General features: G+C 40.1%; 3 protein-coding genes across 3 annotated transcripts; 2 read left to right on the forward strand and 1 right to left on the reverse strand.

Moving 5' to 3' along the window:
• Positions 1-313: 313 nt before the first annotated feature.
• zgc:172145 (Ferritin light chain, oocyte isoform-like) lies at positions 314-5,831 on the forward strand. Its single transcript, XM_053427440.1, is given in 5 exon segments — positions 314-560; positions 958-1,010; positions 1,891-2,045; positions 2,048-2,077; positions 4,716-5,831. Coding segments are annotated over 5 exon segments (672 nt in total). The 5' UTR covers positions 314-417; the 3' UTR covers positions 5,007-5,831.
• Positions 5,832-8,260: 2,429 nt separating this feature from the next.
• Positions 8,261-10,598, forward strand: myod1 (myogenic differentiation 1). The gene is made up of 3 exons (XM_053427903.1): positions 8,261-8,885; positions 9,910-9,991; positions 10,378-10,598. The coding sequence occupies exons 1-3, from the start codon at positions 8,295-8,297 to the stop codon at positions 10,596-10,598; spliced, it is 894 nt and encodes a 297-aa protein (XP_053283878.1). The 5' UTR covers positions 8,261-8,294.
• Positions 10,599-14,616: 4,018 nt separating this feature from the next.
• On the reverse strand, positions 14,617-24,487 carry tnnt3a (troponin T type 3a (skeletal, fast)). Its single transcript, XM_053427441.1, has 13 exons — positions 24,468-24,487; positions 24,175-24,188; positions 22,873-23,025; positions 21,417-21,434; positions 20,544-20,562; positions 20,355-20,400; positions 20,142-20,258; positions 19,639-19,716; positions 19,176-19,289; positions 18,842-18,954; positions 17,777-17,867; positions 16,986-17,026; positions 14,617-14,859 (listed from the first exon to the last, which is right to left on the reverse strand). The coding sequence occupies exons 1-13, from the start codon at positions 24,485-24,487 to the stop codon at positions 14,823-14,825; spliced, it is 861 nt and encodes a 286-aa protein (XP_053283416.1). The 3' UTR covers positions 14,617-14,822.
• Positions 24,488-25,882: the final 1,395 nt, after the last annotated feature.

Raw genomic sequence — 25,882 nt, forward strand, 5'->3', positions numbered from 1 at the left:
TGGTACCTCAAGAGGCACAAATTATAATCTCATTAGGGCCGGTTAACTCGTCAGTGGAGACACAAGTCCTCTTGATGGGATGAAGAAAATTCAAGTCAAAAGAAAGGACGTTCTCTTCTATTCTGTTTCTTATCTGAAAACTTTTAGCACTTTGACTTTCAACTAAAACAGAATAAATCAAACAGGAGACTGGTGGCTCCATCACTGGTTGTTTCGATAAGACGTTTGCACTGCTGTATAACATTTCTTGTTTTCATGGCTGCAGCTCAGACGCCCCGGATGAACTTGAGCAGCTGACCGGGAAACAGTTGACGCGTGCGGGCTAAAATTATCCGCTTCTGGGGCTCAGGTCTGCGGGGGAAAGACACGCTGCTCCTGCTCTTTTTCCAGAGGCGTGAGTTTATCACCTGGATCTGTATGCGCTCGATCTTCCGCAGCCTGTCATCGCAGCCTGTCCCAGTACAGGGCCAGCGCTCTGTGTGTCCGGGTGGGGACATGGCCGAGCCCCCAGGGAAGAAGCTGAAGAGCAGCCTGCCACAGTGCAGAGCGCACCCGAGCAGGTAGGAGACACTCCCGTCCTCATGAAGCCTGCTCTGCTGCGGGGGACACATCCTGAGGACCGTGGCTGGGATTTCTGCCAAAGTAGAAAAAATATATATAAATAGATACGTGTGAGTAAGAGGAAATGCAAAACAGAAACACTTTCCTCCAGTATCTGTAAATATTGTCATTTATCAAAAGGTTATTTTATCCCATTTTATTCGTAAAATGTGAGAGCAGCACTAATGTCCTCAGCCACCAGTTGATATGACAGGATTGCTTGTCTTACTAAAGGTGGTGTTAGATATTTGTTCCCAAACAAAATTGCATTAATTTCACAATAATCAAATGAAATTCAACCCTTGGATAAGAAAAAGTGAAAAGAAGCTTTAACCTCTTCTCACCTTCCCTCTGAAGATTTGCATACACTTCTTTATTCAAATCTACAAGGCCTCAAACGTTCCGTTGTGGTGGGGACTTTGCTCAATGAGCAATAGTAATATGAATGTGAAACAAAACAAATATCAATATATTATGAATAATTATTTTAAACACAAATAAGTACCACATTTAATCTTAAAACTGTGTTTAGTCATGTTGTTCAGGTTTATTGATGTGATATGGTTTCATATTGCACAGACAGAACATGATCTGGCTGGATAATTTGGATTTATAATCTCTAGGCTGGTGTAAGGGGCCTCAATTGATGTTGATGGGGGGGGGGGGGGGTCGAAGAAGGGAGTAAAGAGAGGGGAGGACAGTAACAGTTGTGTAACTATCAAATTTAAGCTGTGACAAACTTGTTGTTACAATGAAAAATAATAAATGTGATATTTAAGGATGTTATAATAATAATAAATATAATAATTATTTTATATCCATGAACAACTGAGGTTCTAACGTTAGTAAAGTCACAAACATGATGACGATGGACACACAACAAATGAACTGATCCTTCGACAAAATGCAAGAGCAGTAAATCCAGAGGATGGTGGACATTAGGAATCAGCCTATGAGACAAGAGCCAGGGAATGGTGCATCGTTGGTATACTGAGTGAGCAGCAAAGGACTTACTGGTTCTGTCCTTGAGATTCAGTCATGTGGAGGTTCTCTTTCTGAGAGTCTGTAGACCAAGGCAGCTTGTCTTTTCGACATACTCAGTTTGAAAAGGGCTTTGGTTTTTGCTATAATCCCTTTCAGCACATAAAGTTACTTTTGATCAGTGCAGTGTTACGTCTGTCTACTATCAAGTCACCGTTATGCTCATGAATATGTGTAAAAGAAGGACCAAAAACACAAGTCACAAGTGCGGGAGGGAAAGAAAGAAGTCTGGAGACATGGCCATGTGAGTGTCACTCTGTGTGAGGCCTTTGTTTTGTCTCCTTCAGGCCAGTGCGTTTGAGAGGGATGACGTTGCCCTGCCTCGCGTATCTGCTTTCTTCCACCAGGAGGCGCTGAAGCAGCAAACTGAGGCCGAGGCTATGCTGGGCTACCTGGCTGAGAGGGGGGGGGCAAATACTGCGGCAAAGATATCCAGGTGAGAAGTTTCAGGAAGGAAGAGTTTGTAATTATTTTTCAACCATTGCTCCATCAATGATGTCAAAAAATCAAATCAAAAAGGTTTCCGATTCAGTAACTCGAGATTTTGATTTTCAGCCCTTATATGGTAATTATCACGATAAGATGACTCCATCCATTAATGTCCTCTGATAGCCTCTTCTGAGGTGTGTTCACGGACCCTCTGGCCCACCATCGTGTGGCTACGTCCGCTAGCATCACCACTTCCGGGAGTGGACATTTCGGCTTAAAACATGGTTACACAAAATTCCACTACACTACTTACTAGACAAGGTTACCACACTATACACTATAATAAACGCTAGACATACATACAAGATACAAATGACAATATATAACTACACTGTTCTGTGCCTATATATATTTTTTTGTTGTTGCTCTAGTCACCTCGTAGCTGGTCGACCTGGTTCCAGACTCAGACTTTTTAAACTTTGATGGAGGAAATTAATGGGAAATGAATATCTTAAATTTAGTAAATAGTTAATTAATCCAATAGTTTTCACCATGAAACTTTCCCAAATGATTACCTACATTCCAACAAGTGTAGCACAATTTTTCGGATGTTTTATGTGAAAGTTATTTGTAGAGAAAAAATATGAATATGTGTTATAAAATTGAATTGAATTATTGTGGCTAGATTACGAAGAATGGCCCCAGTAGGGTTGTGTTTTTACCCCTGATCGTTAGTTGGTTGGTTGGTTGGTTGGCTTTTTAGTTAGTCTTGCCTGCCCAAAATTTTGTGGAAGAATGGGACATGGACCAACTCATAAAATGTTGACTCAGATCTTGGCAAAGAAGTCGATATAGGAATTATTTTATTACTTTCTTAATGAAAAAAAACCAGAAACATTTAGCGAAGTGAACTCTATGAGTGTGCGTAAACACTAGGTTTTAGTTGGTTGATGAGTTTATCTTGTTTCTTAGCTTATACTGTTGGGTTTGACATCTATAACAAGACATCACATATTCCAAGATGCATGTATGCTTCGTGGGTAAAATATTTAACTGTAAAGTAACCAGTCGTTCCAGCTGTTGGGTAAATGTACTAGTACTTTATAAATGGTTCTTAAGTGCAGTATTTGAGTAAGTGTACTGTGTAAAACATAGGTTAGTCAGAGGTCAGGGTCAAGAGCATCTGTTGTCCACAGACACTTCAGCTGTGCGGGGGTGGGCTCGTCGGGGGCGTGCAGATGATCTGCTGTGAAGAGCTGATTTGTGGATCCATTTTGAGACAAAATTTATGATTTGAACTTTATCTGAGGGACAGAAGAGCTTCAGTCTGTAACTGCCTTCTCGTTTTACACCACCAGCAACCTCATGTTTCCCCTTAAATGTCCCATCATGAGGATTTATTTTTCCTCCTGAGCTATCCGTCATTTTGTCAGAGCAGGTGTCTCTCTGTCTCTCTGTGTCTCTTTTTTTTCTCCAAATGGCAGAGATCTCATTTTGGAGCGAAGCACTTCATTTGGGCCGATGCAGGAGTGGGTGAGGGGGCTGGGTTAAGATACCAAGAGGCCAGAGGAGAAGGTAGAGAGGGAGGGAGGTTAAACCCCTAAAGACCTGCCCCTGGCTCTGGCCGTAAGCCGGTTGGGTCGTACACCCCCCCCCCCCACCAGTTCCGGAAAATTGGCGAGATTAATGCAGCGGCAGAGACTGTGGTCGCTGATGGTGTTTCCAGATGGCCAACAGCTTCGGCGGTGGCACTGGCGCGTCGCAGCGTGGCCTCCGACCACCGCCCCGGGTTTATGAGTCGTGTAAAATCGTTTCAGGACTGAGGCCCAGGCCCAGTCAGCAGCATTTTGGGACACCTCGTTATCCGTCTCTCTAGTGCAGGGTACCTAAGACAACACAATGTCTCAGAGTCCTTTTACTTCTCAGCTTGATTCAGCTTCACACTCCATTTCATGCAGTTACATTATGAAGCATCCTGTTGATTTGTGCATCCTGGCAATTTTATTTTTAGGTCAAACAAATGACATGCTTAATATGGTCAGGAAACAAATCTAATCATTATGAGATTTATTGTCACTGCACTACAAGTAAAAGTGGGTCAAATCAGGCTGGTTTTCAATTGATTGTCAATTATGAAGAAAGTCTGTCAACCTTCACTTTTTCATTGCAGCATGACAAAAAAGAAAGTTTATACTGTTTAAACTTCTGCAGGTATGTTGTAGGTGCATATCCTACCTTGTAGCCTTCAGTTCACCTCCCTGGGAGTGTGATTCACAACTCACACACCTTTCCCCCCATGTACAGTGGTCATATACATATCATAATCATTCAAATAATTATTTTCAGTAAAAGTTACTGTTCAATATTCAATAGCCCAAATTCCATCATGACCGGCTCAGTTTCAGTCTCCAATGTTTGAATTTCATACACAGAAACTCCAAGGCCAACGTTTGTCTTTCAATCATAAGGTTACATAAGTAAACTTTAAATTACTGCAAGAATTGGGAAGCTCCAGTGCTAAAACCTACTGAATCCGTCAATTGGCCGGGAGATTTAAAATTTTTTACTTGTTTGACAGATGAGGGTTGTCCAGAAAGTGATAACATGAAATCTTATCATGGCAGTTGTGTGTCTTTGATTGTCAGAAACCGGGCTATGAGGCGGTCTGTGCCGTGTTACCAGCTTTGGAGCTGCTGCTGCTCCAGCTCAGAGAGGAGGCCGGCGCGCTGGTGGAGCTGAGCCAGCTGGCCCGCGAGCACGGGGACCCGCACACTGCCAGCGTTGTGAAGAGCCACTTCTTGGCGCCGCGGGTTGACCGTCTCAAACTATTAGGCGACCTGCTCACCAGTGCCCGTCGGATCGGCTGCACCAGTGACCAAACGAGAGGGTTTGGGGAGTATATCCTGAATGAGCTTCAGGAAGAACTCACCAGATGATCAATCTGCTTCACCTTAAAGGAGGACATGGCTGGTATACTGAATGATACTCGTCGCCTCTGAATAGAAATCTGACATTTTGTGTGATATTTCAGGAGCTGCATTTTTGCTCAGTGCAGAAATAAGTCCAGAAGGTGTTTAGCCTAGCTTAAAGCAAAGACTGAAAGCAGGGGGGATTGTTAGCCTATCTCCATAAAAGTTGAAAAATGTATATCCATGCCAAATTTATTTTAATTACATTGCTTATATATATATATATATTTTTGGCTCTCTTTTGTGGTAGCTAAGTGAATATAATGTAAATTTTTCCAAATTTTTTGTAGTAACACTATATATTTTTAACTCTATCCTTTGAGGAATTTTTAATTGAAAACCTTTTGACCGACAAACATGGAAACAGCACCTAACTTCAACGGCAGCTTTAGCAATAATTTTTTAATCTCAGATTTGTAGTTGCATATTGGATGATGATAACCAGGCCCTGTACACAAGGTTTAGTTTAACTTAATAATTCAGAGTTCTATGAATGTTTCCCAAATGTACTTATAGCCAGTTGCGAAGGGTCAATACAGGGTTTTGAAACACGTAAACTGCCACTCACATCTTTGAATGTGTGTATTCCAACAGATAATTTACTTTTTTTTAATTATTTGCCCCAAGTGTATTTACTTTTGAATCTTAAACTTTTGTTTCTTGACTTTTGATTATTTCGACAGAGCTTCAGAAGTCCGGATGTATTGAAAAAGTTTGTAAACTACCGCTGACTTGATTCTCAATAGGTTCAGACTTGTTGTGCAATTTATAATAAAGTGGAAGTGGAAGAAACTGTGTTCATCAGTGTTTTCTCTCATGTTTGAAAATAAAGAAAATATTATTTGGTATTTTACCGTAACTTCAAGCCATTTGACATTTTATACATTTATTATTTCATTATTATTATTAAATGTCTTAATTATGCATAAAAAAGTGTGTTGAACTTAACATTGATATAACAAAAACATTATTATGAGCAAAAGGTGTCCACAACTTTTGATTGTTAGTTGTTAGTTATTTAGTTGTCAGGGGTCAGGCCTTGCGTTAAAAGTCCTGTCAGTCAATTTGAAGTTATAGCGATAATCCTATGAGTGGAGGGTTTGAATACTTTGTGCGACATCCACAGAGCAGAGCTTCTAACCATCTGTCACCCCTGACTGGCACAGGTCGAGTGGATGGTTCATAAGAAGACTGAAGAGCAAACCTCTGCTAAGGTCTGCGGCGAGTTCAGTGCTCTGCTCTGCAGCGCCCTCCAGCTGCATATCACCGCAGCTGCAGCTGCACGACACCGATCTGCAAAATTCGCTGCATGTTCGGAGAAAATCCCCAATCTGCCTGTGAACGCGTGTGGATGGTGGGTGCTGTGCTGACAGCTGAGAGCCGCAGGCCAGAGAGGAGGAGGGAATCTCTCTGACTGCACACGCACAGAGACACAAACACTCAGGTCTAAAATTAAACTCAATGACATGTCCACTTGATTACCACGCTCACACTTTCATGTAGTATTAACACTCTTTAAAAATGGCGTTTGGCTGTGTGAAGTCATTGAATATGATCAGAGCCCACAGGCGTTTCAGCTTAGTTTGGATGTGGGATGTTCGTCCACATGTGAAGCATCTCTTACTTCACAGTCTGAACTGGGGAGGATCATGAACTCAAAAAGAACTTATTTTCGTTCCAGTTGCGATAATAGAAATGCATTTACAATTAAATCCTTGAAACCTCATCAGAGCACATTATTAGATGTGAATTTAAGATTAAAATTTTTATGATACATAATTATTGTGTTATTCTTTATCCCTTTAAAAAGCTTCAGTGTGTAAGATATAGGTGACATTGATATATTGGGAGAAACTGAATAAAAGTGTATCCATAGTGACGTTTTCACTAGTGTGTTTCATCTAAATTTTACAAATCTCTGTTTTCTTTACCCTAAAATGGGCCCTTTCTAAAACTTAATATTTACATCCAGAGCGGGCTTATCTATGGAGGCAGCCATGTTTTATATTGTAGCCCAGACTGGACAAACTAAACAGCTTTTGAATTTTTATGACAACTGAATGCTACCACAGGTTCTCTTTCATGTTTGGAAGGGGAGGGGGAGGTCAGGGGTGTTCAGCTGCAGCATGCAACTTCACCACTACATTTTACACTCTGAACCTTTAAAGTTTGATTCCAGTTTACTTTATTTGACGAGAGCTTTAAGTTTAGATTATTTAGTATTAGTAAATAGTAGAAAATGTAAATACATTTTAAATAAATGGTTAAAACACATCTGCGACAATGATGATAATTTCACAGCGTACACGGGTTTTAATATAAAGTGCTGTCAGTTAACACTTTCAAAGCTAAATTATTTTCAGTGTATTTTGAATGTATCAAAAAATAAAAACATATATCTTTAGACGGCCTTTGATGGCTTAATGGGGGTTACACTAAAATAAGATTTAGGATTAGGTTATATGCCTCCTATTACTTAAGTGTTACTCTTGTTCGTTTGGTTATATGTACTATTTAGCCCACTTTATTTTTAATAGGTAGGTTTATAGATTTAAGTTTCAATTTTAAACGACATGCTGTCTTAAAAAAAATAAATAGAACAGCCAATAAAATAGTGTATATTTTATCCATCAAATTTCATCAATGTTCAACTTCATTTGTTAAATTGTGTTTATTTTTTTACAGGGAAACAATTCTTTAAAAAAGATTGCAGCATTAAACATGAACATCTAATGGATTAATGAACAACTACATTAACACTTACCAAATTTCCCACCGGGATGAATAAACTATGTTTGATTCTGAGGAATAATAAATTGTATCAGAGAATAACAAACACACCGTGTTGTACTGTGCAGGGATTGTAATAAGCACGTTATGTGTCCTCAGTATGAGGCAGTCCACATGTGTGTGCACCCCCCCCCCCCCCCCCCCCCCCCCCGCGCTGTTAGGGGTAATTGTACACTAATTACCGTGAAGTTGTAAACCCCTCCCGCTGGCCGCTGATTGGGCAGACCCCAGTGGACACGGTCGCCTGGTCCCCGCCCCCCCGGCTGCCCCAGGTATAAAGTGGTCCAAGTAGACAGCTAGGAGACACACCAGTTTGTGACAGGACATAACATTCCCCCTGAAACCACTCAGCCTGCACCACTGTCTTCTGCCAATTCTTCCTCTTCCTGCTTGTGTCTCTATCTCAAGACTCCCTGTGTCTTCCACTGGATTTGTCTTCCTCCTTGGTGTGCCGGGGACTGAACTATGGAGCTGTCGGATATCTCTTTCCCCATCCCCGCGGCTGATGATTTCTATGATGACCCCTGCTTCAACACCAGCGACATGCACTTCTTCGAGGACCTGGACCCGCGGCTGGTCCATGTGGGCCTGCTGAAGCCGGACGACTCCTCCTCTTTATCCTCATCCTCCCCTTCCTCCTCCTCCTCCTCGCCGTCCTCCCTCCTTCACCTCCACCACCACGGCGACGGGGAGGACGACGAGCACGTCCGCGCCCCCAGCGGGCACCACCAGGCGGGCCGCTGCCTACTCTGGGCCTGCAAGGCCTGCAAGCGGAAGACCACCAACGCGGACCGGCGGAAGGCGGCCACGATGCGGGAGCGCCGGCGGCTCAGCAAGGTCAACGACGCCTTCGAGAACTTGAAGCGCTGCACCTCGGCCAACCCCAACCAGCGGCTGCCCAAGGTGGAGATCCTGCGCAACGCCATCAGCTACATCGAGTCCCTGCAGGCGCTGCTGCGCGGCGGCGGCCAGGACGACGGTTTCTACCCGGTGATGGAGCCCTACAGCGGGGACTCGGACGCCTCCAGCCCCCGCTCCAACTGCTCCGACGGCATGGTGAGTTCAGGGACTGACAGGTGTGACTAAGGGGGAGTGAGTGTGCGCTCAGACTGGAGGGAATATGTCCACGAGTTTCTCCAGCGAGTCTTTACGCATGGACGTGTTATTCTCTTTTTGTTAGCCATTTGTATTTACTGTTGAAATATGTCTTCATATTTTCGTTAGCTCTGACCACACACTTTCCACGCGTTCCACATGCCGGTTTTCATATCCCCGTGTAAAATGCATTTAACCACACAAGCCACCGTTTTCTCGCTCCTCTTCATAACTATGTAGTTATCTGTCATCTGGGTCATACGGGGATCCATCGTTTCGTTTCACAACACACACGATTTTCTTTTACTTCAGTAGCTTTCCCTGTACGATTAGAATACAGAAAGAAATCGTCACATCACACATTTAATTTAAACACCAACATGTTTGTATTTCGTTAGAGCGTTAATAGGACAAATGTAACAATACATAACCACCGCAGACTCTCTTTGTTAAAAGGGGTATTTTATTTTATTCATGTTTTTTGCTTTTTATATTGCAATTAAATGTTAAGAAACTTATTGAAGAGGGGCATAGATTGAATAAATGTGAAATGTGTTTAGATGAAATTTAACCTCGTATATTAATTCATTTATTTATTTATTACCTACATTAATTTAATTATTTAACCCATTTTTGTATTTCAATTTCTGGTTCTGACACATGGGACTGTAGCTTGATCTAGTTTGGTCATTAGTTAATAATTAGTTAATACGATGAGTATTTTTTCGATCCATTTCAGGAAAACTAAACAAAAAAATTTTTTTTGAAAAAGAACGAAATAAACTAAATATTTATAACTCTCTAGGGTTTCTGTGCTAAATTGGAATTATTCTACCTTTTTGTTTCTCACTTAACCTTTGGTATTGTCTTTATATCTATTATTTTTTCAACACTGATACAGTCCTAGTCAGATTATCACTGTGTGTTTGACTGGAGTTATTGTGGAGAGTCCTCCCTGATGCAGTTTCTCTGTTTCTTCCTTCAGACGGATTTTAACGGGCCGACCTGTCAGTCCAACAGGAGAGGAGGTTATGATAGCAGCACTTATTTCTCCCAGACTGCAAACGGTAAGAATCCACAGAGCAAAGGCCCATAACCAGCTAGCAGGCCACTTGTAATCAATTATTCAAATAATGAACCACCTCATTCCAAATTTTTTGTCTGATTTGTACTAGATTGTCTTATTTTTATTATAACTATCATCCTAAATTTCACACATTCAATTATGGACCAAAATTAGTTTGAGATGAACTCATTTTTGAACAGATTCTTTTCATTTGTTTGAATTATTACTGTAGGCTGATTTATAAATCAATAAGTAAGATCACCAAATTGTTTCTTGTTTTTGCAAGTGCCCATTTTTTGTTATGTAGCATTAAAACTAATTCAACCCACATTTTGGATGAAAACATAACTGAAGTATTAACTCTAGTGTTTTTGGTTTTATCTGCAGGTGGTCAGAAGAGTGACCGCAGATCGGTGGTCTCCAGTCTCGACTGTCTGTCCAGCATTGTGGAGCGAATCTCCACTGACAACAACAGCTTGATGCCGGCTGCGGACGGCCCTGGGTCCCCGCCAGGCGACCAGACGGGGGAGACAGCAGCACCCGGACCCCCTCGGCTCCCCTCTCCGACTGCCAGCCAGGACCCCAACCTGATCTACCAAGTCCTATAGACCCTCAAACCTGAGACAATTCACATCCTCTCACACAGTCCACTCGTAAAAATCAGCATCAGATCTTTACACACCAACACCAACACCAACACCAACACACACATACACACTTAACACCCTGTTTGCATCACTTGTTAAGATTTTATAGTTTTCTTAACATCCCTCCACATTTGCTGTTATTTCCTTTAGATCAAAATATGGAAGCTCATTCTTGTCAAAAAAAAAAGAAAAGATGGGTATGAAGGTTTATTAGTAGTGCATCATTTAAAAAGAGAAAAAAATAATCTATGGCCCACTTACTGACCCCTGTTTGGGCTTTTAAGCCCCATCTATTTCTCAATCAATAAACAGACTTTGATATTTTATAGATCTTATTAATAGATTTAATATACACTGAGCATGCTCCATGCATTGATGAAGATCATGGGACATAGTTACAAGCTCTTAAAACAGGCATCTAAAGAGCAAACAAGTGTATTCTTAAATCTTGATTCAATAGCTCTAAAATAAGGAATGACAAAAATAACAGCTCCATATTTAAGTGTCAAATAATAATTGCAATTATATTGTAAATATTAATTACAAGAGAGACGGTCTCTATTGCTTTTTCATGTCAACTTATAAGGTAGTGGATTCACTTCAAAATACAATAAGTGACAAAAATGCAAAAATGTGAGTGGAGATGCATAGCCAGTTGTAATGTTGACTCCATATACAATGTGCATTTTTTTTTTGTGGCAGCAATGACTTTCCATAGCTGAGCTTGTTTGTCCCACAGATTCCCCTTCCTGGTAGTATAAGTGGACTAGACTGGAGCTCAAACCACTTGAATGCTGGAAAATGTAGTTTTTGCAAACATTTCTTGATTGATTATTGTTGTATTTTTTAATTTTAATTTATAAAAACACTATTTTAAGGCTCAGCTGGGTCGTTCAGATAGATTTTTCTTCCTGTGTATTCTATTTGATGGACGGAGGCCAAAGACCATCCATTTACATTCCTCCACATTCGTCCATCTGAAGTTCTAACTGCTCCAGCTGTTCAATTCCCTCAGGAAAAAAAGAATTACAATTATTATATGATTTATTTAAAACATACCAGATTATACAATAGATATCTGTAGTAAAACTTTAATACTTAATAAAAAAATACTTCTACAGACACGTAAATCCCACAGATTAGACGATTAAAGTATTAGAGGAGGAAACGTAGTGTTAAAGGGATTTCGTTTATCATTTTCATTCACTGCAGCGGAGGACCATTTTTCTGTTTCTGTACATATTATGTAAATAAGAGCTGATTTGTTCCAACTGAAAGTATTAATTATGTATTTAATGTTTCTGTCTGTATGTGCTTCTGTTTGTTGTGAAAATGTTTAAACTTTATATTTATACATCTGAAAAATGAGTGACAGTCTAATGACAAATAAATGAACCTGCTTATTTATACAAAAACATGTTTTGAATGTACATTTATTGAATGGTTGTGTGCAATTTAGTCCTATGAATGAATCATTTTATTTCATACATACGGTAATTTGAGTGCAGTACAAGAAAACATTATATTTTGTTCTGCATTTAGACTACATAAAGACAAAACATTTGTAATTGTAGCCTTTATGAACGGTTACTGCAGCTATGATTTTACTTTAAATGTAATGATGGTTTTTACATACCCCCCACTCATTAACTCTCTTAATTTAATATTATTACAACATATCCTAACTATGTGTGATCGTTTATCTTTTACAAATATATATACTTTAATTTATAATTTATTTATCTTGCTTTTAAGAACCGCTTCACAATGTAAGTCTATGATTATGTTCTGCATCAGTCACAAAGGAAACATTTTAACATGAGAGTTGAAAAATGTATTGTATTAAATGTAAGCAAAGGTTCAGTTATCAGTGGTTGCTATATTGATATAAAATTATATTTATTTACTCTATATCTTAAAGTTTTAAATATGATAATCACCACATTATAATACAAGACACTATCAGCTCTTAGGTCATTCTCCACAAGCACTATATAAAACTCGGTCTTCAATAAGAGGGCGTTGCAACATCTGGTCACAGACTCGAAGATCAGCAGCGCCATCGTGTGACTGTTCAGAAAACCTGCAGGTATTTCTGTTCACACATTCTACATTTTCTTGCAGTGTTTCTCATTTTCTGTCCAAATAACGAATGAGGGAGACATATCATCAGACTCATAATGTAGTCCGCACTGATCTCATTGCTAAAACACAATGTTTGTTAATGGCAGATTGTTTTGGATTGTAAAGGTCTACATCTGCCAAAGTAGCCACTGTTGCTCCAATCGACTCAGACAGCAAAACTTTTATTTAAGAATCACTCAAACTCTTTTTTTCATTGGACCATGTCACACCTGTTCCTAACATTTGTCTATAAAGTCCAAATACACTTTGTTCCACACTGACCTGCCCATCGGATATGAACCTGTCGGAACTCCTGACCTCCTGGCTCATGTCTGTCTTTAGTCTGAGGGTGACATCACACATTTATGAGGCAGCTTTCTGTCTTTGTGTTCCCAGCTGCTGGAATATACAACCACACAGCATTAGATGTGCTCAGACTGCATCTGTATAAATGCCCACCTTATACACCTTATATAAATGTTTATTTACACAAATTATTACATCACCTCGGAAATGAATGAGCAAAATTTGGTAATCGCACATATTCACTGCCAATTGGATTTCACATATTTCAAGAGAGACACAGACAGTTTTTAATGCTTTTATTTCTTCACACCCATTTCATTTTTATTTAGTCCTAAACTCTTTTGATGGGCTCCAGACTCCAGAGCTGGGCTGCCAGGCTTCTAACCAGAACCAAGAGGCGTGACCACGTTAGCCCTGATGCTCTCTCTGCAGCAGATGAACTCAGCTACATGGAGTTGAGCCATCACCCAACTTATAATTTACACCTGTGCTTTTACTGCTGGGACCTGTCAAAATGTCTGCTAGGAAAAGAGATCCACTGAAGCCGGTCTGGAGCAACCGATTTACTCCCAGAGGAATTCTTCATTTCTTCAAAAACTGTACTTTTTTATCTGAACTTAAAATGGACTAAGTTTTTTAATCTGACCCTATAGCTTCAATCATCATGGCCACAAAACTGATGGGCTCTGCTAGGCTTTATAGACCTGCCCACAGGTCTGCTACCTGTATGTCCAACAGATGCTGACACTATTCAGATTATTTGATCCAAACCTTAAAAACCCTTAATAAAGAATGATGACATAAATCTTTCCATGCAGCATCTGGAGAACTGATGGATCTTTTACATCTGTAACAATAACCCTTGAAGTAAAGCTACTTTCACTGTATTTTTCACACATGCTCATTACTTCTCAAAGGTGGCTGCAGGTGGCTCAGGGGGTAGAGCTGGTTGTCCACAAACCAGAAGGCCGGCAGTTTGATCCCAGTCTCCCTTGTTCCGTGTGCCGAAGTGCCTTTGAGCGAAATAGTGAATCCCAAATTGCCTCTGATGGCGTATGTTTGATAGAGGAAGTGCCCCACAGAAAGGAAGTGTATGAATGGGTGAATGGCTAAACTGTACTGTGAAGCACTTTGAGTGGTCATCCAGACTATGACAACTCAATTATAAACACAAACCATTTACCTTACAGGGACCCTCATTTGTAAATTTGACAATTATAATATAATAATGATATTCCAATCCCCTATTTTCTTTTTTTCTTTAGCACAATTGTTTTGTGTTTTTTTTGGACTTTCTGGTAATTAATCAGCCAATGGGGAAGATGCAGGGTCTGTTTCTTCATGTTTACTTATGAAACCCCAAGTCCAATTCAACCCTGCACTTGGAAAACAGTGCTGAACAAATAACCTCAAAATTACATGACAAAAAATACTGAACTTCATTGATTTCTGAATAACAAGAGATCTACAGACATGGCTTGAAGAGTCACACTTTATTTACAAAAATAGTGAGAACCAAACAGGCGATTGTGAGGAAGCGAGAAGGCGATTCAGTTTCAGTACTTTTTATTCCTATTGAAAAGCAGCTAAAGGCCCCTGGTTGCATAAATTAAGACGTGGGTTGGTAACTTCCGGGTGAACCTCAGCATTACTTGCTTCTTCTGAGGTGCGACCTTCGCCACAGTGTGCGTAGCTTCATCAGGCGTTTGTCCGAGACGATCGCAGTTTGGTTTCTGAGCAGAGGTGAGGGCTCGTTTACTTTCTGCGGCGGGCGGCGGCTCCCTTCTTGCTGCTGTAATACAAAAGAAAAAGGGACACGTGTCAGAACGATGGAGTTGTTTTCAACATTTTGAAACCTTCATTCAACGTGGGCTAGCTGACGGCTGTGCAGGCTGAGGTTTCATGTCAACCCCCACTTGCGTTGTTGTGCAGAGCCAAGTTATCAGGGATGGGTGCCTTGCTCAATGGCTCCTGCGCAAAAGTTAAGTCATATAAAAATGCTTTTTTCTCTTGACAAAGTCTATACATAAATAATAAGGTTTGTACAACCATGCTGGAGTAAATTTGTGACATAGAAATCCACAATATCAAGTCCTCATGTTTTGTCTAGTGATAAATGGATACATATACATGAATTATCTGTCTAGATCAAAAGAAAATGAGCCAAACTAAATAAACATGTAAATTCACCAAAATACTTTTCTTGGTATCACACAAACACAACATATAAACAACTTCTCTGTTGCACATGTGACATTTTCAGAGGGCATCTGGAATACGTCAGAGATGCAACATTTCCAGGCTGCGACACGTCAGAGACACACTCATGCAGCACTTACCTGCACAGACTACGTCATTACTAATATGGGCTATACAAATAAAATTTGATTGATTGATTGAGTCCAACAGCCACTAACCTAATACGACCATCTTTGGACTTACTGTTGACATGGCTCTCCCACACATTGAAGTGAATGTGTCAGTATGAGGACAAGGACCCTGACAAAAGGATGCACTGTTTTGGGTATCAGAAAGCCCTTGTTAGTTACACAGTGGCTGCAGCTCAACTCTCAAAATGACATTAGCGTTTCTTCAAATTAAACTAAAGTTGAGTTTTAACTCTTTGCAGCTTGTGACAGTTTTAAAGCCTAAGACCTGCTGAAAGATTACATTGTTTACAAGAAGCTGGTGGCAGCACAGTACTGCTGCTGCTGTGAGCTGTGTTGTGTAACATGTAAATGAGCTGTGACGGGATCAGTGGCTGCACGGTTTCGATATGGGTTTAGGTTGGTTTGTGGTGTTAGTGGGGATTTGGTGCGTTTATGGCTTGTTTGAATCTATATAAATTTGGATTATCATTGGGTAAAAGCCCAAAGCTTTAGATTCGGATTCTAAAATTTCTGAACTCGGTTGCTGGTTTAAATATAAACAAAAAAGGAGCTGATGTTTTGATCTTCTAATGCCATAAACAGATATGTTTATGTTATGACAGTTATGTCTTGCAAAGAGAAGGGTTGTGACGTTCACCCAAACAACAAGTTGGAGTTAAATGGAGTTATGAAGTTATATTTTTAGAGTTTTGAGATTACTATGTGTCAGTGAACGCAGCAAGGACAGTACTTACTGCTTCTGCAACTCATCAATGCGTTTCCTATACGTGAGCACCTGAAAGAATGACACAGCAGCATCTTTAACACCCACCAGGACAGGTTTACCTCGCAGGGGACCGACTCCCTTCCCTCTCTTCTTCTGAACAGGCTCCGTGGGCTAAAAGCTGCAGACTGAGGCATCATGGGAAAGCAAGACGGCGGGCGTGCATATGACCAGCGTTCAATATTTTTTCACTTTGGTTTGATTTGAACTATATGTTCAGTTTCAATTATGATGTCTCATCCTGAATTCTGTAACTAACAGATGTTCTGACCATTTGTGCTTTGAAACGCCCGCCGTCTGTTTCCCCAAGAAGACACGTGGATGGTTTCGAGACATTTGGCTTCTCACTCACCTGCCTGAGCACTCGCTTACACGCCTGAAGAGTTTGATTCCAAAACATGTCTGAGAAAATTTGAACTGTTATATTGAAATGATTCAAAATGGAGTCAAGATAACCGACTCATGTTTTGCTTTAACATAGTCGAGTCTGACAGGTGCTAACAAATCCCCATATTAAAGCTGTGGGACTGTTTTAAATGACAGAGGACATTCAACTTCCTCACTTAGCGGAAATCTTGCTGTGTCATTTTCCAGAGTGACTCTTCAGGGATCAGACGTCCCTTTTGGAATCAAACCCTTCAGTGGTCTCTCCTTCAGTGGTGCCTCTGGACCAGAGTGGTGTCTCTGGTTCTCTGACCTTCCTTCATGCTAACATGCAGCGAGCCTGAAGGCGGCGGGCGGGACGCCCTGCTCCGCTCTACTTACAATTTACTGAGCTCCTCCACTCTCTTACGCAGGGTTGTAACCTGGAGGAAATCAAAGAGTATATCAAGGGTTCATATCCGGGGGTGTCGGGACGCTCAGCGGAACGCCCACCTCAGGACAACGTTGTCAACAAGCAACAACAACATCGCTGCTTCTGTTTCCTTGGAAGGTTTCTGGACTTTAAACAATTTACTGTGGCTCATATATACCAAGATAACTAAACTGGAAGGTAAACAATGTCAAAAACAAACAAACAAACAAACATAACAAGTAATGGATGAAAGAGACATATCATTTCAAATGGAGGTAAACAGAGGGAGGAGGTACGTACCCAGAGACCAAGCTGTGGATCTTAACTGTCATGCACATTTTTATAAAGGCTCTCAATGATGAATATTAATGATATTCATATATTATAGCATCTTTTCAAAAAAGTAAAACAAATAAAAAACTTTTTTTTAATGAATAAATCTGACTTTTATTTCAAATCCAACAGCTCTAAAAACGCTAAATTCAGTTTGTTGTCTTTATTCAATAAATTATATCAGTAAAGTATAAAAAGGTTAGCTCTAATCAAGATTATATATTTTTTTGTCACCAGGGCATCTCAGCTTTTATCGGCCCACAACTTATTTTTAGGTTTCAAAATTTCTCATGCAAAGTATTGCATGTGGTCATGTACCGACGTATTTCAAACCTACTGAACCTTTAAATGGGAATGTGAAAAAAACCATTACAGACAGTAAACCCAGTGGACATTACTGAGAGTCAGAACAGGGTCGAAGTCTCACCTCATACTTCTGCCTCTTCAGTCTCTCCATATGGTCGAACTTCTCAGACTCAAGCTGGGTCATCCATTCGTTCAGCTCATTGATCTTATCCCTGCAAACAGCACAGAAGCAGGAGGAAACGATTAACTTCCAACACAACAGCTGATGCTCTATGTGCAGAGAGAACTCAAATATTTGAATCCAGTTAGATTGAGGTGTTGCTATAAAAATCTTAATTATGTTTTCAAGAATATTTTCCTGCAGTAATGTAGGATATATTCAGATTCTGGAGTGAAATGCATTAGTTATAGTATGAACAAAAAGCATCATCATAAAAATTCACTTAAATTATGCATTTTAAAAGGACTTAGTGTATAAAAAAAAGTTATATGACTTTTATTGTATATTACGTTACAATACATTATATTTCATTTAGCTGATGCTTTTATCCAGCCAAACAACAAAGTTTTATAGGTAAGTGCCATATAAGTGCTAATAATTTTTTTTACGGTGTAGTCGGATATATTAGATACATATTTATATATTCATGTGTCAGCAACATTTTGTTGTTGTTACTTACTACTGACGTACTGATAATGATAACTATTCTGCACAGGGGTTCAACAAATATTTGGGCTGCTTAGTATGTTCTCAATTAATCAGTTAATTTTTTGTTATGTATATATGTGAGAAATTTATAATTCCAAAATCGCCTTGGTTTTGTCCAAATTACAATTGAAAGTTATTCAGTGATGAACAAATATAAAAAAAAAAATGAGGAAAAGAATCATGTTTGAGAAGCTAAAAATCATGACATGTGAGAGTTTTACATGAAGATCAAAACAGTTGTTTGTTAAATATTTGATAATGAATTAAACCTTGAATCAATGAAATATATCTGCTTTCATTGTTTAGAATGTTGGTAGAAGATTAAAGTGGCATGAAACCAAAAGGCTCCATCAAAAAATCTGCTCACATCCATGTATATATATACTTGAGAAAATCTACTTCTATGAAAAAACACTGACATGGAGAAAAGGTGCAGTGTGTGTGTGTGTGTGTGTGTGTGGGAGCTTTGACTCGTACTTCAGCTTGTCTTCGTTCAGATGGTCAACGTTGAGTTGCTTGCGCCTGGCGGCCAGGATCTTCTTCTTCTTCTCTCTCTCAGTCTCTTTCTTTCCACCTCTCTTCTGGTCAGCCTGTTCAATGCAGAAACACACACACACACACACACACACACACACACACACACACACACACACACACACACACACACACACACACACACACACACACACACACACACACACACACACACACACACACACACACACACACACACACACACAGTAGAGACGCAGGTTAACAGCTACCCAGAAAACAAGACAATGCTGTGGATGGTACAGGAGTGTGTACTGACTTTCTGCAGGTGACTGCTGTAGTTGGAGCCCATGCTGGACAGAGCTGACTTCTTCTTGGCATCCTCATCCATCTTCTTCTTGGCATCATTCTCCTCCCTGATCCGCCTTTCCTCCTGGTTCACAAAAACAAAGAACACGGCTGAGTGAGTGAGACCTCCATGCCACACACACAACTCAGAAAAGGAAAGCGGAAGAATGGTGACTAACAGATACCGAATTATAATGTGACACTTGAAATATTGTTATGCACAATCAAATTAGAGCTAAAGTCATTGAAAGGAAATGGCGAATGTGGCATTTTGATATCAAATATTTTCAGGAACATGGATTATGAATAGGAAAACAGAAGCATGAATAGCAGAGTGGGCAAGGCCCTTCTCCTCAGTTTTTTACCACTAACAAATTAATTGACAAATATGAGTCATGTTCTCTGGAAAAATGAAATGTGATAGAACCACGAACCTCACGTTTGACCTGGCGCTCCTTTTCCTTCTCACTACGGACCCTCTGCTGCTCGGACCTCTCGGCACGACGCTTCTCCTGCCACAGACAAACATAAACAGTGTCAAGCATTTTGTTCTACACAACTCACTCCATCACATGTCACACGTGAGGTGGAACAGCCAATACAACCTCTAGAGAGGAGAAACAACTTTCAGTCTGTTGCTAAGCCTTTAAAAAATGCCAAGATCATTTTCTGGTTTAATTTTGGCATTTCTTTCTTGTTTCAGGATGGATGGATTTAAATAATTTCCCCTGGCTGTCTGAAATCGTTTGTGTTTGTTTTAAGAAAACAATTATAAGAAAACTTTTTTAGGTAGGAAAAGTTTTAACAATAAGGAAGGTTAGGGTTTGTTTATTTTTAAAATGTCAGGGATCAATATGAAATTTTTTGCCATCTTGCTTTTAGTGCAGCCCCTGAGGTGTCTCATGTCACAGTGTGATGCCATCGCATGAAAACTCACAATCCTGTCCTTGAGGGCAATCAGCTCCTCCTCCTCCTTCTTCCTGTGCTCAAAGTGAGCATCGATCAGACCCTGCAGCTCGACCAGGTCCTTGTTCTGACGTTTCTTCTGGATGTCCTGCAGGGCAGAGAAGCAGAGGCAACACTCAGCCCTGCAGGGAAACGAACGCTAATCGACAGAAATCCATAATGTTGTTACGTTAGGTCGACTTACATCAAAGTCCACTTTCTCACCATCTGGGATTTTTGGAGCGCTGGGCCTACAAGAGGAGATCAAGTGGGTCTTAAGTGCATTGACACATCTCTGGGGGTAATGTTGTTATTTGTGATTTCAGCCAAATGGCTCAGACCAAAATATCTGCAGAAATCATTGGAGGTGAGATGACATGTGAAAGAAACTTACTTGAACTTTGGCTTCTCCTCTGCAGGTTAGGAAATGAAGAAGGGACAAGTACATGTCATTGGGTTAGAAACAAAGCAGACTATTTCAATTCTCTCAGGCATTAGACTGTATAGTTTTGTCTCTACATGACAGATTAGATTAAGATTAAAAAATTGAAGATATAATTATTAAACATTGTAGGTTAGGGTTAGAAAAACAGAGCAAACAAATGAAAACTTGACGTATCTAAAGAAAACTAAAGCATAACAAAGTGCAAGGGTATAATGAGGTTTTGTGAGTATCAATGTTATCTTGCTTTGAGTGCAGCTGAAGTGTTTTGTTACTTGCAAAGACATTTTTCTAAGATTTTTCTTAATGCCTTAGTATCTTGCTTTTTCATTTCCCCCAAAAAGTGACTTTTGTTTGTTTACCTTTTCTTTTTCTTTTTTCTATTGGCTTGACCCCAAAACTGTTTTACACAAGCAAATCATTTCCCCAGTTCCTTCTTCAGATTTAACCCAGATTCTGGCGGCTCCATGCCATGCAGATGACGAAGGGCATAGCAAGAGTGTAAAGGTCGGGGTCGCTGTGCAGTGAAGCTTGTTAGCATCCTATATTCCTACGCCCTTCTTCTCCACTTCCAGTCTTAACTCTCCGAAACGCTCTCATTTCCTATATAATATGGGTGTGTCCATGTGCAAGTGGATGTGTATGGGTGGGTCAGTGGGGAGGGGGGGGTGACTTTTTTCTTTTTATTTCTAATTCTTTTTCACAAATTTGGATTTCAAATTGCCCTCTTGAATTTTCAGATACAATTTCAGACCTGGACACCGCAATCCTTCCAAAACCAGAATGACAGATTTCAGATTTGTTATAAGTTTTAAATCAACATACCTTCCTCTTCAACAGCGTCTGCATGCAGCAAGCATCGAAAATAAAAGCAGAATAGACAAGAGCATTAGCAGGCACATTAGAGCTAAAACAGATTCAGCATAACTCGCTCAGAAATGAGGAGGATTTTAATTGACGTAAATTCTCAAATATCCCCAATATTACCAGCTACCACAAACAAATAAAGAATGTATGGCTGAGAAAAATGCATCTGAATTTCCTTTTATTCATTAATAAGGTGTTAGCAATTGGAAATACCTGGAAAAGACTTCAGAAGATCTAAGTATTTGAGAACTTACTTAAGTATTGACTTGTTGAAGCCACAGTTTCAGTTTCAAACAGCAAGGGTGAGACCTTCAACATTTGACCCTGTATTCATGTGCCACTGGATGTTTCAGAAATTACAATTAAGAGGATGGAAAGAAATTTGGATGGTAATCGTAGTTTTCACAATCCAAACGGCAGCGCATGAATACAACATTGACATGGAGGACTTTCCCACCAGCATCTGAGCATTAAAAGGTGACATCCATCAGGTAAATTATATTGAATGATAAAATATATCTTTTTCTCTTCTCTTTTAATTTAAATAAGCATATGTAACATGTTCATGTTCTGCAGTAAAAGTTATCTTATACTTAATCTGAAGTTCACCTTCATCTGACGTCACAGTAATGAAAAAGCAAACATGTACACCAATTACTTGGAGCACATGTGGTACAGTAGTATAAGTAGAGTTAGAATGAAAAAGAGCCTAACATTAGTCTTTAATTTGAATTATGTTTTTAAAAGAATCACTTTGTTTTAAGAAGACAACTCTGTCCTCAGTGAATGCTAACAGTTTAGCATACAGTACAGTTAATTGAGTAGCAGTATGTTCTGATTTGTTTGCAGCTGTCCAATGGTAGTCAAGGACAAATTGACTAAATGTAATAAAATTTGAATAGGACTTTTCTAAAAAGTTTAGCCTTCAACAATTGTACTGTATGCTAAAATGTAAGAAAGCTAACAGATGAGAAAGCTAACAGATCAGAAAGCTAACAGATTAGAAAGCTAACGGATCAGAAAGCTAACGGATCAGAAAGCTAGCGGATCAGAAGATAACGTTGATGTGAGGCAGGACTTAGGGTCTTTATCTCAGCACAAGGTTATCGGCCTTCAAATATTAGTCACATCCTTATTGTCAAGTGCTTCAGACAAGATCATATCAGCATTTCATCAGTTTGTATGAACAGACATAGTAATCTCATCCCAACTTGCAGCCTTTGAGCGCTGCATGTATGGACTGTCTTTGCTTTAGGTGAGGAGAATGGAAGGTAGCATTAGCATTAGCAGACATGATGACCATGTGTGCGAATCAGGATTAGTGGGATCTGTCTGGCTGGCTTTAGACAGTGGAGCGCACCTGTCGCCTGGGAAAGTATGAGAGAATAACCCCTACCCCCTCCATGCCACATACCTTCAGGCTCAGCCTCATCCTCGGGTTCAGGTTCTGGTTCTGGTTCTACCTCTGGTTCTGGCTCTGGCTCTGGCTCTGGTTCTGCCTCTGGCTCTGGCTCAGGGGCTGCCTCAGGGGCCACCTCTACCTCCTCTACTACCTCCTCTTCTACAGCTACACAACATGCATCGAATCACCAGGGGAGAGGAAGGGCGATGAGAAGTATGAGAAGTTAATGGAAGCAGAAGTATAGGAAAAGTGAAGGTGGTCGGAGTGAGTAGATGACAGGAGATGCAAGAAATGACAAGATTCATGGTGGCGAGGACTACCACCAGATGTTAAAGCGGCTGAAAAGCAGGCTATTGCAGGACGGAAAAAGTCAGTTGTTGATGGTCAGTTGTGGTGGATGAAATGTGAATGATTCCTGGAAATATCTGCACTGGAACTCTCTGTTTGAACACGAAAAAACTTCTTGATTCTATCTCATCGCGATATTTGTTTGAACCAGTTTCTTTTAATTTATTTCAAATACCGTTAGTGTTAACCTGCATGCCATAAAAAGTCCATTTGGTGGTAAGAACACACGTCGTCAAAAGTGGTTGACAAATTAGTATCAGTGACGTAAGACTTAGCGTCCGGAGTCTGCAGGCTGTGTCTTACCATCGTATTCTTCAAGTCCGTCCAAGAGAAAAAAAGGAGCAGAAGAACATTATCAAAAGATCCCATTGTACCCAATTTTGACAGAATTAAATTCAAAAATGTGGGTACACTGGAGATTCATGCTAAGCATACGCAGCTCAGTTCTCCTGGGTTGATCAGCGCTCGCAGGCGGGACTATGGAGTGGGCTTCAAACATCCCTAAAGTCCCTTGGATCTGAAAGTGTGTTCAGCTCAGGAGAACTGCAGGCTACAGTTGAAGAGAGACATGCAGAGCTGCAGGTAACATTGGCAACAGGTCAGTGCAGGCCTGTGCAAACCAGATGTAGTCAATTTAGATTTAGATTTCACACAGCATATTTGGCACTGTCCTGTTGCCATCGTTGGTGCCTGCAACCATGCTACAGCCGGAGGAAAATATAGGCTATGTGCACATGTGCTCAAAAGTGAGAAAATTGATTGCACAACTTGAATCTGGAGGAGTCAAGCCAAACCTGTAAACATACAAATTTGTCCTCTAAAATTAAGTTTCTTAAGGAGATCAAAGGTCGGTTAGGCAAGTTTCAGAAATAATACTGGGATTTAACATGGAACTCCAGACTGTACCTGGACTTAATTTTGGGGTATTTATTGGTTTTGTAAATGAGAAAAAATGTGGCTACTTACCCTCGACCTGATCACTGCAAGACAGAAAGAAAAGAAATTCTGACTTAGAATTGAAGCTCATTGTCAACATTCATCTTGAATATTCATTCTTGTCTTTAGAAACATTGGTTTGGAAAAATTATCTTAAATCAAGATATGTAGAAGCTTTTCCCAAAGGCGTCGACTGTATTGAACACAAGCGATCCACACAGAGAATCTCTTGAAAGACGCAAAGCTGGCTGGTAGACCTTCAATTTGAGTTGATTTTTCCTACAGCTTTAAGAAATTTGTGAATGAAAATGTCAAATACTTACACTTCTTCTGTGTCGGACATGGTGATAGTGGACTTTGCAACCTGGAGGCAAGAGAGAAGAAAATAACTTAGAGTCAGTCTGCAAGGAGCGACTGAGCAGCCTAGTGTATTAATAGCTCAGGATTTGGTTGCAGATATCTTAAATATCTACTGCCCCACCCTAAAGAAACCCCACCTGCTTGCCTGCGCATATTTTACTCACACCCTAAAAATAAAAATATAAGCTTTATGAAGATTTATTTAAATAAAGCATGTAGATTCTCACTCATTTTAGATCCTTATCATTTAAAATATTTCGCAGGTCACCTGTATATAATCTTTGAGACATTTTCCAAATTTATTACATCCATACCTCTTCAGTTTATAATTAGCGTGAGAACGTGGACTGAAATTCGAGCCTCAGTCTTGAATCTGCTTCTCTGAGGATAAATGAGACGGGAGCCAAACATAGAATTTTGCCATTGGTCTGTTTTCAACTGCTCAGAGATTTATGTTGCAGGAAAAAATGAAGGGAAAATGTTTGCGTTCAAGGTACAGGTCAGCATCCTGCCCTCTCTGATCACTGCATCCTTTTGGCATCAAAGATGTTAAAGGTAATATCTGTCACATCTAAAATCATTCTCAGCACACGATCCTGTTGGAATCCACTTCCAATTCCAGCCTGGATGCAGTATGTGATAATACAATCATAAACATAGATGACCTGAGATTATTCATAATTTAATCTACCGGTGACTTGATTTCGGATTAGTTGCCCATCAGCCTCATTAGCGTGAGGCCGCCATGAAGGAGTCCCGACATCACAGCTATTTCCACCAGACAGCTGCACAGGTCCCAGATCTGGTTTCAGTGGACCCAATGTTGAAGATTGGGTTCCTTCCCCTGGACCCATAATTCCACCTTCATATCCTTATCTGGTCATTTCGCCCTCACATGGCTCCTTCAATTCCCTCTCGAGGCTCCCTGCTGACTGACGCCAATTTACTCAAGAATTAAAATAAACCTTGAGAGGAAGCCATGAAGGTTAAAGTTCTAATGCCTGGCTTCTTTCTATTTATTCTTTCAGTCTCATGAATTCCAAAATTGTTTACACCATTATGTAATAGTGGCAATCTGGAAAGACAACCTAGATGTAATGAATGGTTTACATCCAGTCTGGAGGTTCCGGGCTCCTGTTCAAAATGTCAATGTGTTTATCCTCATGCTATGTGCTATTTGGTCCCTTGACCCTCTGAAGCTTTACATCAACAACAAGATTAAACCTACAAGCAAAGCAAAGCTGCTTTTAAAAACTCACAGTTTACTTTGACAATGTCTATGTCAAAGTATCAATTCTAATGTCACAAAACTACATCAGGATTAACTGTGGCTATTCTCATGATGTTACATAACTCATTAGTATCATCCTCTGTCTCC

This window comes from Pleuronectes platessa, chromosome 7 (assembly GCF_947347685.1).
Source record: "Pleuronectes platessa chromosome 7, fPlePla1.1, whole genome shotgun sequence".
NCBI classification, from domain to species: domain Eukaryota; kingdom Metazoa; phylum Chordata; class Actinopteri; order Pleuronectiformes; family Pleuronectidae; genus Pleuronectes; species Pleuronectes platessa.

What these genes read in the sequence shown, in the direction of transcription:
- tnnt3a (XM_053427441.1), bottom strand. Translation starts at nt 24,487, where the DNA reads ATGTCCGACACAGAAGAAGT. An exon ending in GTGAGAAAGTGGACTTTGAT is followed by an intron (nt 20,259 to 20,354) that starts GTAAGTCGACCT and finishes TCTGCCCTGCAG; the next exon opens with GACATCCAGAAGAAACGTCA. An exon ending in CTGAACGAAGACAAGCTGAA is followed by an intron (nt 17,868 to 18,841) that starts GTACGAGTCAAA and finishes TGCTGTTTGCAG; the next exon opens with GGATAAGATCAATGAGCTGA.
- myod1 (XM_053427903.1), top strand. Translation starts at nt 8,295, where the DNA reads ATGGAGCTGTCGGATATCTCTTTCCCCATCCCCGCGGCTGATGATTTC. An exon ending in CCAACTGCTCCGACGGCATG is followed by an intron (nt 8,886 to 9,909) that starts GTGAGTTCAGGG and finishes TTCTTCCTTCAG; the next exon opens with ACGGATTTTAACGGGCCGAC. An exon ending in TTTCTCCCAGACTGCAAACG is followed by an intron (nt 9,992 to 10,377) that starts GTAAGAATCCAC and finishes TTTTATCTGCAG; the next exon opens with GTGGTCAGAAGAGTGACCGC.